The sequence below is a fragment of the Miscanthus floridulus genome, chromosome 7 (assembly GCF_019320115.1).
Source record: "Miscanthus floridulus cultivar M001 chromosome 7, ASM1932011v1, whole genome shotgun sequence".
NCBI classification, from domain to species: Eukaryota; Viridiplantae; Streptophyta; class Magnoliopsida; order Poales; family Poaceae; genus Miscanthus; species Miscanthus floridulus.
In genome coordinates, this window is record NC_089586.1 from 118,952,190 (window position 1) to 118,967,208 (window position 15,019).

The following is a 15,019-nucleotide window of genomic DNA, read 5'->3' on the forward strand; positions in this document are numbered from 1 at the left end:
TCTTCTGACTTTGCAGTGGTAGTTACTGCACCGCTCCCTAGCTCGCTGCTAGCCTCTACATAGATCGACCAAACGCAAAGTACTGCCGCCACCACACTAGCTTTAGCTAGCTACACCGTACCTAGGTTCAACTAAGGCCCTGTTTAGATTCCAAAAATTTTCAACGCAAAGTGTTACATCGAATCTTGCGGCATATGCATGGAGTACTAAATATAGACGAAAAATAAAACTAATTGCACAGTTAGGTGAGAAATCACGAGACGAAAACTTTCGAACCTAATTAGTCCATAATTAGATACTAATTATCAAATACAAACGAATGTGCTACAGTAGCCAAACCTAAAAACATTTTGGGAACTAAACGCGGCCTAACACCGCAACAAACTAGTAGTAACTCCCGATAGATGGAGGGATCATCCATCAGTAGATGGCCCCTCGAAGAAAGAAATGACGGTACTCACTAAGCCCCGAGATCTACCATGAGTTTGACCTAAGTCAAATTAGCTTAAGTTTAATCAAGTTAGTAGAAAAGAACAATGTTATGATATCAAATTAGCATCAATGTATACATTATGAAATATATTTCTCATAATTTATCTATTCAATATGGTGGATGTTAGTTACATAAACGGGTCAGACCAAAAATAGTTTTAGACTTAGGACAAAAAAAAGAATGTTTTCTAATATTTCAAATGAATACTATTTATGATACAAATTAGTATCATTAGATACGTTATGAAATATGTTTTCATAATTTATCTATTTGATGTGATAGATGTTAATAATGTTCTGTATATAAACTTATGATGTGGTTAATAATACCATAATTAGTCCACGGCAAGCTTCATTCTGACCATGCTGCAAGTGCAGCTGATGAATTTCGCACCAAACATTTGGCGAGATGTGGCATTGAAAATAAACCGAGCAACGCTAGAAAGGTTCGGCGCGCCACAAGTCCTGTTATGATGTAAACACAAGCTTAGCTTATTGGGCGTCGAGAGCTATAGCAACATGTGCATGTTCGATCTGGTTACGAACCAAAACACTCTCTAGACAAATTAAGAATCTCTTATATTTCAAAACAGAGAGGTGCTACTTCTTTTCGCATCTCGTCATGTCCCTAGCCTCCCCGGCGCGCATAGATCGTACGTACTACACTGTTGGTGGCATGGGGGGTTGGGTTCCTTGCAGACCTTTAGCCATGGTGCCGGGCGGCCGAGTGCGTGAACGGCCATCATCTGAGCAAGTAAACGGACATAATTGCTCTCGGGATAGCTCACATGCGTCCATAAATAACACTTTGCAGAAGAGATGCACTGTTCACACACATACGAAAGAGTCGTGTGCATTCTGGGCTGGCCAATTGCACGTTCCTTTTTGCTACGATGGATATGGCTAGCTTGTCTGGTGTGCAGCCAAACTCGAGAGTTTTCACACAGTAAACACAGGGGGGCCGCGCAGTCGCAGAGACGATGGACGGCGCTACAGCACTGAGACGGCAAGGAAGCCGGGCGCCTTTTGGTGGCACGTACTGGAGCTAGCTAGCGTGCGTGACTCCTCGCCCCGCCGGCCGGGGCTCTCGGTCGCCGATCGATCGACGACCGCGGCATGTGGGGGCGCGTGTCGCGGAGGGCAACGGGTGATCGATCGGTCGATCGGCTAAGGATGTGATGATCGATTTCAAGACAGCGCTATATACTGCGCTCTAGCTAGCTAGCTATTCAGTCGTTGACGCGAGGTCGCAAGCCTTTTTCCTGATCCGCTCACCGAATCCTTTCAGGCTTGTGGAGAATTAAAAGAAGGGACAAGTCCAAGTGGGGGGAGAGGTCGACGCGCGCAGAGCTTTGTCACGACGCCGTGCGTGCCGTCGGCGTCGGCGTCCATGCACCGATCGGTCGTACGCTCGTCGTCGACGTAGCTCGCTAGACACGCACAGTCGTCGATCGGCTAGTCGCTACTAGCTAGTACGTATCAGTAGCATATCGCAACAGTGGATCGACGCCTGGCGGCCGGGGACGTACGCAGCAGGTATATGAGTGTCACAGTGCACGGCGTGCCGAGCGGGGGCCACGGGCGCCATGCTTACATATACCGCTTGCCAAGTAGAGGCATTTTGCCGCAGATCTCCCCAAGTAAACGCGGCGTTTCACGTCCCAGCGTACGGACTAAACTGGACCGAGCGTCAGGAAGGAAGCAGCCATGAAAGGCAGGGCACCGTTCGGCTACATATAAAAGACATGTAGTACACAGTGGTTGCATTTCTTATTTAACCATGGCATGGGGAGTGAAAAATAAAGCACTTAAATCTCGTAGGACGTACGTACTGTACGTAGCAAGTAATTAAAGTCGTTAATAAAAAGCTTGAACAGTACATCATCATGATGGTAATCAATTTGCTCTAGGGTAGTAGTGGTCGGTCGGTTGTCTCTTGCCTGTAGAGAGAGCTAGCCAACTCGATCCAAGCCACCGACTAAATTTACAAGGGAAACAATACAAGAGGAACATGAAAAGAAGAAGCTGAGGCGGTACGTGCGAGCTAGGACTAGGAGGAGGACATACACAGCAGAGAGATCACATGGAGCTAGCCATCCATCATATGGATCGGAGGACGACGACGAGAATCGAGAGAGTGCGAGGAGCTAAAGTGAGGAGCTGAGGAGGACAGCTTTGCTTAGGCCCTAGTGCTAGATAGTAGTACCCTACCCAGTGAAGCTTAGCAGAGAACATCATACGTGTGCGTGTAGCTACTACATTTTGATAATGGAGCTAGCCACATGATCTCAGATCTAGGGAGGAGACAGGTAAAAGGAAGAGAAAGATACACATACTTGTAGACAGAGAGACGATATATATATATATATATACCCTAGCTAGCTAATTGAGCTCAGCTCCCGCACGTGGCCAGCCGGATCGGCCGGAGAACGGATGCGGTCGTCGTCGGCGGCGAGGCCGGCGTACGTTGACCTTACTAGCTCTCACGCGCAGCCCCGGCGCCGGCGCCGCAGTAGGAGGTGGTACGTGATCAGGAGCGGAGGATGCTGCGGATGATCTCCGCGCCGGGGCTGTTGTGGTCCATGGTGGACATGAGGTCCGACAGCCGGTCGCTCAGGTCGTCCACCTCCCGGTGGAGGCTCTTGATGTAGCTGCAGGTCTCCTTCAGTAGCTTCGTCGTCGACGCCTGCATTACATCCGCGCCGCGCGCATTAGACGTTTTAAACAGAAAACAGTTAAACAGAGCAGGCACAGCCCCGGAACCACCTACTTAACTATTAGCTTGGCCACTCAGCCTAACTACATCACTGTTTATGGACTAAGAAGCTAGCTAGCTCTACTAGCTGCATGGTAAACGAGTTGAGCGAATGAATAATGACGCGAACGCGAGTTGAGCGGTCATCAGTTGGCAAGCAACGACGCACCTGGCCGGAGCCGCGCCGGCGGGAGCTGGGGAGCAGGGCCTGGAGCTTGGAGATGAGCTCGTTGATCTCGTCCTCGGAGATGTTGCCACGCGACGACGACCTTCCGCTCGACATCCTCGCTCTCTAGCTCGTCGTCGTCGTGCTTCGCCGCTGCCGCCGCCTGATGCCGGGACGAACGACGAACACTCCGCGCAGGACCGGGCTAAGCTTGAGGACGAAGCTAAGCTACCGCGTGTATGTGCGTCCACCGGCGCGCGGCTCGGATCGCTGGCTCGCTGTGTCTTGCGTGGGAACTGGGAACGAAGGTGTGTGGGCTACCCGCGCGCGCTGGACTGGGGGTCGCTCTGCAAATTAAAGCTGGAGGATGCCGGAGTGAGTAATTGAGTTGTGAGGGAGACAGAAAGGGAGAGGGTGCCTTTATAGCGAGCTAGAGCTGGCTCCGGGGTGGATCGATCCAGATTGGGCTGGAGCGGAAGCGGAACTTCTTTGTGTTGTGTGTAGCGGAGGGAGACGAAGCAAGCAAGGGTGGTGTGGTGTGTGGCAAGGTGGAGTAGTCGATTCGCTCGACTGAAACGAGAGAGGGGGGAGAGGGCGAGCTGGGGCCCCGCGTGTCTCTCTCTGTCTAATCACCGCGGCAGCTCCTCTCTCATGCATGGCCCACCGGTAGGCAGCCCGTGGGCCCCAGGTAGCTATAATAATATGCTATGACCACCCGCCACTTGCCACGTGCCCAAGCTAGGTTGCGGTATAAATGTCCATGCAGCCCGAGGCACGATACGAAGCCCGTTTTTTTAGCCCGACACGAGCACGGCACAGCCCGGTGACATGGCGGCCCGGGCTGGCCTGGCCTGAGGGAGCAGGCCGTGCCTGGGGCGCTGCTCGGGCCCGTGGGCTGGCCCAGCCCGGCCCGGCCACCCCCCTCCCCTCCTCACTCCACTCCTCCCCTCCCGGCCTCCCCACGGCCCAGCGTCCGTCCGTCCCCGCCTCCCCCCTCCTCATATATACGCACGCCGCGACCGCGGCGGCTCACACCCAAACCCTAGCTCATTTCACTCGCTCGCCTCGCCTCGCTCTCGTCTCGCGGCTCTCGCCTCGCCTCGCTCTCGGGTCTCGTCCTCGTAGTCTCGCTCTCGACTTCGTCCTCCCCGACTCCGGTGAGGTGACCTCGACGATCCACCTGCCGCCGACGAGCAACTCCCTACTACTCCTACCTAATCCCCTCCCCGCTCCCTCTCCGCCTCTCCCTTCTCCCTATCCATATCTCCCCTCTAGATCTCGGTGACTATGTGAGTTCGTGTCCCCGTCTGCCCCTCCTCCGCTGCTCGCCGTCCTTCTAACCGGTGTGTCGTCTTCTCTAGGTGGCCCTCGTCTTCTCCGACACCAGGCTCCGGTTGCGTAGGTACATCCCTAACCCTAACCCCGCCTGTCGTCGGTGAGCAGCTCCCTACTACTCCTAAGTCCTACCTGATCCCCTCCCTGCTCCCTCTCCGCCTCTCCCTTCTCCCTATCCCTATCTCCCCTCGAGATCTGGGTGATTATGTGAGTTCATGTCCCCGTGTGCCCCTCCTCCGCCGTTCGTCGTCCTTCTAACCTTACTGTCGTCTTCTCTAGGTGGCTCTCGTCTTCTCCGGCACCGGGCTCCGGTTGCGCAGGTACATCCCTAACCCTAACCCTAACACATCTAGGACTAGGGCTGGTTCATCTAGGGCTGGGGCTGGTACATCTAGGACTAGGGCTGCTGGTAGTTAATCTGTTATCTCCATTTTGTATCTGTCATCTATGACTGACAAGTGTGACTTGGGACCTTTGAACAATGATGGAAGAGTTATTAAGAGCCGTGCTGCACTCTTTTTCCTTTTCTAGGGTTTCTCACAAGGGTGAGTTTTACCTAGAAAGGTTTTTAATGAGGTAGCATTGCACAAACAGCTCATTTATCTTATCTCCTTTGGTGCCTTTGTTTTGTTGGATTTGGTTATTTGGAGTTTGCTAAGTTCTTGACTTAGAAGTTAGAATCTGTGTGTGATCAGTTTGTGGCTGAGTGTTGGTCTGTTGGATGAGAATGAGAAGAATTTTGGAGTTTGCTTAGTTCTTGACTTAGAAGTTAGAATCTAAAAAGAATTTGTGATCAGTTTGATAGTTTGTGAATCTGTGATCAGTTTGACAGTTTGTGACTTAGAAGTTCTTGACTTGTGAATTGAGATTTTAAAATTTGAATGAATGAATCTGTGCTAACTGTTGGATGAGAAGAATTTTGAGGTGACTTGCGATCACCGGGCTTTGGACCGGCCCGGCCCGTAGTTCTGGCCGTGCTTCCCGGGCCAGCACGGCACGACGCATGGAGGAGCATGGCACGGGAGGCATGGCGTACCGTGCCGGCACGACCACCTACGGGTCCTGCTTGGCCCGGGCCCATGCTGGGCCGGGCCGAGCCGGCCCGTTGGCCAACTATAGGTTGCGGTGCTGTATTCGTAATTTTACATTACACAAACGGAAGAGAGAAGAGGTAGTCCTCTGCCCTCGCTTGATCGAGCTAGCGACCACCACTCCACCAGCAGCCATGTTGAGTGTTGACCGATCCACAAATAAAGTAATAATAGCAAAGCACGGGTGAGCAAACAAGTCGTTTACTCCTCATGTCCCCCCCCCTGGTATTGATCGAGGTAATAAATAACATATAGCAGGTTGACAGTGGATTGGTGTCGAGGTAGCGGATTGTGGATAACGGGCGATATTGCGGACGATAAGTTTCAGTAGCGGCACCTAATAATCTCACATAATTTTAAGTACATATATCATGAAAAATGAGTATAAATAGACATTTAATCGCACTCAAAGAACTTATGTCTCATATACTTAAATTAAGAAAACAAACATTGTTTTTCCACTCACTAAATCATCATATTAAGAGTTTGCAAAGAAACATATTATGACTTATGAGTCATAAAATAGTACACAGGACTATCACTCGTTGTCATTGTGAGAAGCAACAACATCATCGGCCTCACGGTCACTTGAACCATCTCCGTCTGCATAAGAGTTATTTGCATCCACACTATTGCGGCTTGCTACGTGCTATTGTAGCCGCAATATCGCCCCACTATTTAGAATAGCGGCTGTAAAGTTTCAGGCTACAAAGTTCAGAGCGCTACCTCGTAGCGGTTGCGGCAATGGGCCGCTACCGCCGCTATTTATTACCTTGGTATTGATGCTGTAATTCGATAGATGTTACTCATTGGTGATGAACTATAAAGACTATGTCTTCTTGGCATAGCACTCGTCACACCATGAGGGCTAGATTGAACATGCTTTAAACGTCCAAAATATACTGAGGCAAGAAAAATAGTCGAGGCTGACTCTAGAACCAGCATAGGGTGGTTTCTCTGTGTTCTTCACGCAAAACCCCATGGAAATCAAGGGTCCCTAGGCTCAAAGGCCGCTTAGGATGTCGACCAATCTCGTCAAGAGATGCATAGAACAACAAATACAGGGGCTAGAACAGCTAGGGTTTAGAAAAGCTAAAATAGTATATTGTTTTTGTTTTTAATCGATAGGATGGCACAATTAGTTGTGATCCTCTCATATATATGGAGAGGAGGGTGGTCTTATCCCATTTTGAGGGGATTTTCAAATCTCTTACTAATATGTGCAAAAACAACTCCAACTCGATCCGGTTTGGAAACCAATCTAGGCCGGTTTGTGTGGGCTGAATCTTTGCAAAGCCGTAATATCCTAATCTGGATGCTAAATTAGACGTTCTACATATGCTTTTTGATCACATCTGTTATGAACGACGTATAAGAATATGAAGTAAAGAATCAAGCCACAAAGGAGACACACAATTTAACGTGGAAAACCCCTCCGATGTGAAGGGGAAAAACCATGGGCACCAGCCAGCAACAATCTCACTATCTCAAGAGTTTTGGGTTACACGCCTATGGCGGCTTACAAGAGAATCAAGTCTCCACGAAACCCTAGCAAGTCAGAAGCCTGGCCTATATCCTGGAGTGAATTTGGAACAACTCCAACAAACTCCACCTTGAGACAAATTCATCTTGTATCATAAATCAACCCTTCATCCTGAACATAACAAAGATAGAAAACCACTGGTGCCAACAATAGTCTCTTGGACTATCCAATTAAACCAACTAAGCTTGAGCACAGCTCAAACTTAGCAATAGGAACAGGTTTTGTCATCATATCAGCAGGATTATCATGAGTACTAATATTGCATACCTTCAGCTTACCTTCTTCAATCACATCACGCACAAAATGATACTTGATATCTATGTGTTTAGTTCTCTCATGGAACATCTGATCTTTAGTGAGGTAAATTGCACTTTGACTGTCACAGTGCAAACTTATGCAAGATTCAACTCCACAAAGCTCAGCGTACAAACCTTTCAGCCAAATTAATTCTTTGCACGCTTCACAAATAGCCATATATTCTGCTTTAGTAGTAGACAAAGCAATAACTGACTGTAAAGTAGCCCTCCAACTCACAGCACAACTGCCAACAGTAAACACATAACCTGTAAGTGATCTTCGCCTGTCCAGATCAGCAGCATAATCAAAATCCACATAGCCAATAAGACCCTTATCAGTTCTTCCAAACTTTAAACAAGAATCTGCTGTGTCTCTGAGGTACCTGAAAATCCACTGAACTGCCCTCCAATGTTCTTTGCCAGGATTAGACATATATCTACTAACAAGACTTATAGCATATGACAAATCTGGACGAGAGCAAACCATGGCATACATCAAAGACCCAACAGCACTAGAATAAGGAACCCTTGACATGTATTCAATCTCTGCATCTGTACTAGGACACTGAGCAGCTGACAACTTAAAGTGAGGTGCAATAGGGGTACTAACAACCTTAGCATTTTGCATGTTGAAACGCTGAAGAACTTTCTTGATATAATTTTGTTGACTAAGAAATAGCAAACCAGATTTTCTGTCTCTACTAATTTCCATACCAAGAATTTTCTTAGCACTACCAAGATCTTTCATATCAAAACCACTACTCAATAGCTTCTTTAACTTAGTGATTTCAATCTTACTCTTGGCAGCAATCAGCATATCATCAACATATAACAGCAAATATATAGGTGATCCATTAACATGTTTGATGTAAACACAGCTATCATACTTAGATCTTTTAAAACTGTGTGCTAACATAAATGAATCAAACCTCTTGTTCCACTGACGAGGGGACTGTTTCAAACCATACAAGGATCTCTTCAACTTGCACACATATTTTTCCTTGCCAGGCACTATGAACCCTTCTGGTTGGTCCATGTATATGTCCTCCTCAAGCTCTCCATGCAAAAACGCAGTCTTCACATCTAACTGCTCAAGCTCAAGATCATGTGAAGCAACAATACTAAGGAAAGTACGAATTGAACTGTGTTTTACCACTGGAGAGAACACATCATTGTAGTCAACACCCGAAATTTGACTGTAGCCTTTAGCAACTAACCTTGCCTTATACTTTGGAGGCTCGCTTGGAGATAAACCCTCCTTTCTCTTGAAGATCCATTTACAGCTGATGGTCTTCTTATTCTTAGGCAAAGGTACAATCTCCCATGTACTGTTCTTCTCAAGAGACTGCATCTCCTCATGCATAGCAGAAATCCAATTCTCAGTATCACCACAACGAATAGCTTCTTTATAGGTTGCTGGCTCATGAACATTCTCCACCTGTTCAGCACAACTCAAAGCATAGTAAGACAAATTACACTCTTCAATAAGACGCTTAGGAGGTGCAATTGTCCTTTTTGACTTGCGTTGAGCAATAGGTAAATCCTCCTCTAACTGCAAAATAGGAGGAGTTTGCTGAACATCATCATGAGCATCATCCTCAGCAACATCATTATCATGGTCACCATGCTCATCAACAGGCTCCACCTGCACACCTGTATCATCATCAACATGCTCCACCTGCATGCGCATACGCTACAGCTCTTTTTCTGGAGCATGATCTGAGGGCAAACTGTCAGTAAACATCACAGATTCATTGAAAACAACACTCCTGCTCATAAAAGTCTTTCCTGTTTCAGGATTCCACAATTTATAGCCTTTGACTCCCGAACTATAACCAAGGAAAAGACACTTAACAGCTCTAGGCTCTAATTTTCCATTATCAACATGAGCATAAGCAGTGCATCCAAAAACTTTCAACTGTGAATAATCAGCAGGCGTACCAGACCATACCTCAATGGGAGTTCTTTTATTTAGTGGAATAGAAGGCGACCTGTTTATCAAGTAACAGGCAGTATTAGCAGCTTCAGCCCAAAAATGCTTGCTCATCCTGGCATTAGACAGCATGCAACGGGAAACCCTCCGGCAACGGGAAACTCTCATGGATACGCTCCGGCCCAAGCCTCCGGCGACGGGCCTCCGCTTCGCTCCGTCAGAAGCCTGGCCTATATCCTGGAGTGAATTTGGAACAACTCCAACAACATCGACGAGAGGGACGTAATGACGAAGTCCATTTTGCAATTTGAAGAAGTTGCCGAAACCAATTTAGGCGATTTTGAAAATCAACCTAGGTTGGTTTTCTAGGATGCATCTTCCAGAAAAGCGTAACTCAGTTGTCTGTACTCCAAATTTGGCTTTCTATATGAAGTTTTTTCGCATCAACGGGAGGAATTCAATGGCGAAGTCCGATTTGTATTATGAGGAAGTCCCAAAATCTGACTTAGCCAATTTGGAAATTGGCCTAAGCTAGTTTTCCCGTACTCCAAACTTGGCTTTCTATATGAAGTTTGTTCACATCAACAGGAGGAATCCAATGGTGAAGTCCAATTTGTGGTATGAGAAAGTCCCAAAAACCGACTTAGCTAGTTTGATTTCCCAGCAGAGTTACCTTGAGTTTCTTATTTTGGCCGGAGTAGTTCCTAGCACGAAACGACCCATTGCAGACTAACCGAACGAGGCCTCAGTGAATTTCCAGCCATACTGTTCTTTCGCTAATTTAACACCGGAATGGTTCCTAGCGCGGAACGACCCATTGCAGACTAACCGAACTGAGGCCTCAGTGAAACACATACTAATCCACGTTATAACAAAAAGGAATCTACTGCCAGCATGCTACTAGTAGGTTACATGTGTAGGACAGCACACAGACACGAAGGGACACGGAGCACGTATTTTGTACTGCACACATACGTGCACGACAGCGACTCTAATCATCGGGAGTCTTAATAAAACACTGTCAAGTTTACATTTGTCTGCTAAATTAAAGAAAACAGAGTCGAACACCACTGCAGCAGACTAAAAAGATGCCCCCTGTCCCCGGTGCCCTGAATCTATTCGCAATCTTCTCCATCCCCGTGTGGCCGTGTCTGATGTCTGCAGACTGCGGTGTCACCAATGATCACTATTTTAGTATCTAATTCAGCGAGGAGAAGAAATGCGTATAATTAAACGCAACTAACACACACGGGCGAGGTATGCTAATGCCAGCTAGATGCCACAATACGATAATCAAGGAGCATGATCGGCGTAGCACACGAACGCTAGAGTTTGTCCATGTCGTCCAGTGTCCACGCCGGGGCGGTCGTCGCGCCACCATGCATGCATGATCTGCTATCTATCTATCTATGTATCTGTACCGGACTACCTGTATGCCATGCCCGGCCGGGCTGCATGCGCTTGTTGGCCACGCGCGCGTCTACCAGTATACTGAACGCACGCAAATCTCGGAGGGGCCGACGTGGAACCCCCGCGCCGCTGCCATGTCGGACGCATCAGGCCCCGACCGGACAGCGTGCGCCAACCCTTTCACGTGACAGTCGCGTGGCGCATGCATGCGATGTTGCCTGAGGCGGGCGCTCGCTTCCGATCCGGCCCGCCGGCCGGCCGCCACCACGTGACGACGATTGACGCCGCGCGCGCCCGGCCCGGGGGGCTGCAGGGCTGGCGTTCATGCGATCGACGTGAATGAAGAAAGAGAGAAGGAATTGTGTGTCATCACGGGGTCGATCGGCCGGGCGACACGACAGGCCGCCCCCGGTGCGGCCCGGCCCTTTGGTGCTCTGGCTGCTGGCCCCGCCGTCATCCGTCCGTCGCGTCGAGAGCGAAACAAGCATGTGTGTGCTGGCCTAGCACTAGCAGGGCGCGCGGCCGCTGAGGGCTACGTACGTTGCCGCGGTCGGGTGGAGGGTGGAGGCCGCTCGCAGTTGGTTGCTGCTGGCCTTGCTTAGCTAGCGTGATAGGGCCGGCCGGGGTGGAGCCGCGCGGGGAGGGGGGGGGGGGGGGGGGGGGGGGGGGGGGGGGGGGCGCGCGAGACAGCTGCCACTTGTGGCGGCCGGCGGGCGGGGAGGGGAGGCCCATGTGAGGGGCGTGCATGCATGCCGCGAGCGCCGGTGGGCTCGCCTTCGCTGATGGCGACCGAGGTCGGGCGCCTACCCACCGGGCGGCTGGTCGATGCTCTGGATCGCGTTACACGGCACGTACGCCTGTCGCCCCGGCTGGCTGGCTGGCTGGGTCGTGCTAACATGCACGTCGTCCCTCCCAGATCGATCGATCGACACCCTCATATGCGCAGCTAGCGCGGTCATGGATGTTTCTTACCGGTACGGCCCTATCTCTTTCATCTACTACGACCCTGCTATGCGCAACGTGTGGTAGGCTTGTGAAAGGATCGACCGGACCAGCTAACCGAGCAGAAAACGGCCGATCAGGGGGGAGGAGTAACTCCGATCCTGATGCCAGCTGATGTATAAATGCAGGAAACAACGAGTCGGTCCCTCCATGTACGTAGACATGCACCGCCCGTGGACCGTGGTGCGTGCTACGGTGCTACTAGTGAGCAGAGGCCAGGCCCTGTTTTTGACAAACCCCTGGCCGGGTCGATGCACGAAGCACGCACGCAGCTGCTCTGCCGCCTAACACCATGCCATTGCCGCAAGCAAGAGGAGCTCACATCACAGGCTAGCTCTCATGGATAATGCGTGTGCGCGTAAGGGGTGCATGCCGGCACCTCTGCTTTCTGGATCCTATCCCTCTGCCGTTTCCAAAACCGGTTTTTTTCCGTTATGCGCGGGGTGGCTGTGTAACGTACTGTAGATGAAAGCCATCAACAATCGACACGTTACGTGCATATCCATGCATCCATGATGGCATTCTCGCATGTATGATCCATCCTCGTCTATCTAGTCTAGCCTAAAGATTGGTTAGCTTGCTCGCCGGGCCTAGCCTCAAGATGGTAGTACGGCAAAGGCAGTTAGGAACAATTGCAGGGGTGTTAGGTTCTTTAGTCGCTTCTAAAATTCATATCACATTGAATGTTTATATACTAATAAGGAGCATTAAATATAGATTAATTACAAAACCAATTACATAGATGGAGGCTAATTTGCGAGACGATTTTTTAAGCCTAATTAACCTGTCATTAGAACATGTTTACTGTAGCACCACGTTGTCAAAATATGAACTAATTAGGCTTAAAAGATTCGTCTCGTAAATTAGTCGCAAGTTGTGCAATTAATTTTGTAATTAGTCTATATTTAATACTCTATGTGTCCAAAAGTTCGATATAGTCATGTTCGATCCACTGTCCACGGGCCCAAAAACAAAAAGCCTTCGTTCTGAAAAGGCAATGCTGCAGCAGAAACATCTGCCCATTTTTCAACTACTACTAGCTATACTACGGAGTACTACCTCTGGAGCTAGAACTGGGGTTCGATATTAGGCCTGTGCCAGTGCCTCAGCAGCACCAGCTAGGACATTTGTGGACCTACTGTATGGTCGTTAAAGCTGCAGCAGGTACGTGTCCGTCCTGACGGTCCTGCAATTTCTAGGAAGCGAGAAGCGAAGCAGAGGCCAGCTACTGGTTGCTCGTAGCAGCAGTAGTAATGGTGTGGTAGGATTGTCCCAATGTAACTCTCGTTTTCGTTTCTCGAAAAATAATTTTAACTAAATAAATATGAAAAAATATTAATATTTATGGTATATAATTAGTATCTTAAAAAGATCTTTAAATTTATTTTTTAATAAATTTATTTAGAGATATAAATATTATACGTATTTTATATAAATCGAGTTAAACTTGCGACATGGAAAAAAAGGGCAGTTAATTAATTTGGGACGGAGGAAGCACGAGAGAACGAGTTGCAAGGAGATCGGGCCAAGTTGCACGTCGCCGTCGCGGTGTTTATTGCATGCATGGGGGCGGGGCGGACCCGATTGCATGCGCTGCTCCCCAGCCGTGGGCTCCCACACGTGCCTGTGCCCGACGTCACAAGCAACCACCTCCTCTGTCCCCCCATCGTTCGGCAGACGGCAGTTGCGGCACAGGTACTCTCTCTTACCTCAGGTACATGTACGTGTACGCTAGCTTGTACCACGAGCTAACCCCAGTGCAAGCAACTGCTGCAAGAAGTCACGGCCGGCACGCACAGGACACACGCACGCGTTGCATGCTCCATCGCACCGACGACGGTACGAGTACGAGCCCGGTGGTTATGTGTTTCGTGGGGGTTGCCGGTAGCTCTCATCTGGTTGCGTTTGCACCAGCAACGTCCAGCCCGGGAGTGCGGTGAAAACTGAAAACATCTCTCTGAAGACGGTCTCGTGCTTAATAACTGCTCCAGCTCTCCTATACTTCAGGTGGATGATTTTTTGTTGTTGTTAGTCAGACAATAGATAACTTTGATGTAGGTCAGTCAATTACCATATATTTGAACAAATAGATTCCTAGAGCTGTCTTAAGTAAAACTTTTTAAAATTTGGTGAAATTTCTAGAAAAAAGTTAAGATTTATGACATTAAATTAGTATCATTAGAGCACTCTCAATACAGAAATCATCATAGTTTCTATGGACATTAATTGTACTGCCACCTAAGCGTTTTGCTGGTGTTGCAATGTAGTTATTGAAGAGAGAGAGCAAAAATCAAATAAACCGGGTCTAAGTTAGAAACCTTGTTTACACGAGAACCAAGACACGAACGGATGTGATCGGTGGAGAATGGAGAGAGAATGTATGTGATTGGATAAAAAATTGTTCCGTAGAAACTATTCATTGTGTGGCTATGGTTTCTATATATAGTGTCTATGGAAATTAATAAGTATAGAAACTACATGTAGTTTCTAGCATTTGGACTTCCCTTAGATTCACCATAGAATATATTTTCATAAGGTGCTCATTTTATGTCATATAAATGTTGTTACTCTTTTCTATAAAGTTGGTTAAACTTAAAAAGTTTGAGTGGCACGGATTCTATGAGTTGATTTATTCGGGAGCGGAGGGAGTAAGTCGACTAAGGTCCTGTTTGGATTAGTTTCGTATTCTTAAAAATCATTTTTTTGCCTCTAGTTTCTAAAATCTGGATTTTGAGCAAAAACTGGTTGGGGTGTTTGGATCCCTCGGTTTTTAAGAATCTGGCTTCATTTATCGCTGTATGGTTCACGAGAAACTAGCAAAAGCTAGGTACCAACAACTTTCTGATTTTTAAGAATCTGACAAAAACTGATAGCAAAAACTAATCTATTTGGATCTCACCTAGTTTCCAAAAGCTAGATTCTTAAAAACTGGCAAAAACTAGCTAGAGGGATCCAAACATGACCTAATAAATGGGTTATAAGTGTATATACAACTA

At 48.2% G+C, this 15,019-nt stretch overlaps 1 protein-coding gene across 1 annotated transcript; it reads right to left on the reverse strand.

Moving 5' to 3' along the window:
- Positions 1 to 2,319: 2,319 nt before the first annotated feature.
- Positions 2,320 to 3,852, reverse strand: LOC136464453 (transcription factor ILI5-like). The gene is made up of 2 exons (XM_066463403.1): positions 3,417 to 3,852; positions 2,320 to 3,178 (listed from the first exon to the last, which is right to left on the reverse strand). Exons 1-2 carry the CDS (start codon positions 3,528 to 3,530, stop codon positions 3,023 to 3,025), a joined length of 270 nt encoding a protein of 89 aa, XP_066319500.1. The 5' UTR covers positions 3,531 to 3,852; the 3' UTR covers positions 2,320 to 3,022.
- Between the last annotated feature and the right edge of the window lie 11,167 nt (positions 3,853 to 15,019).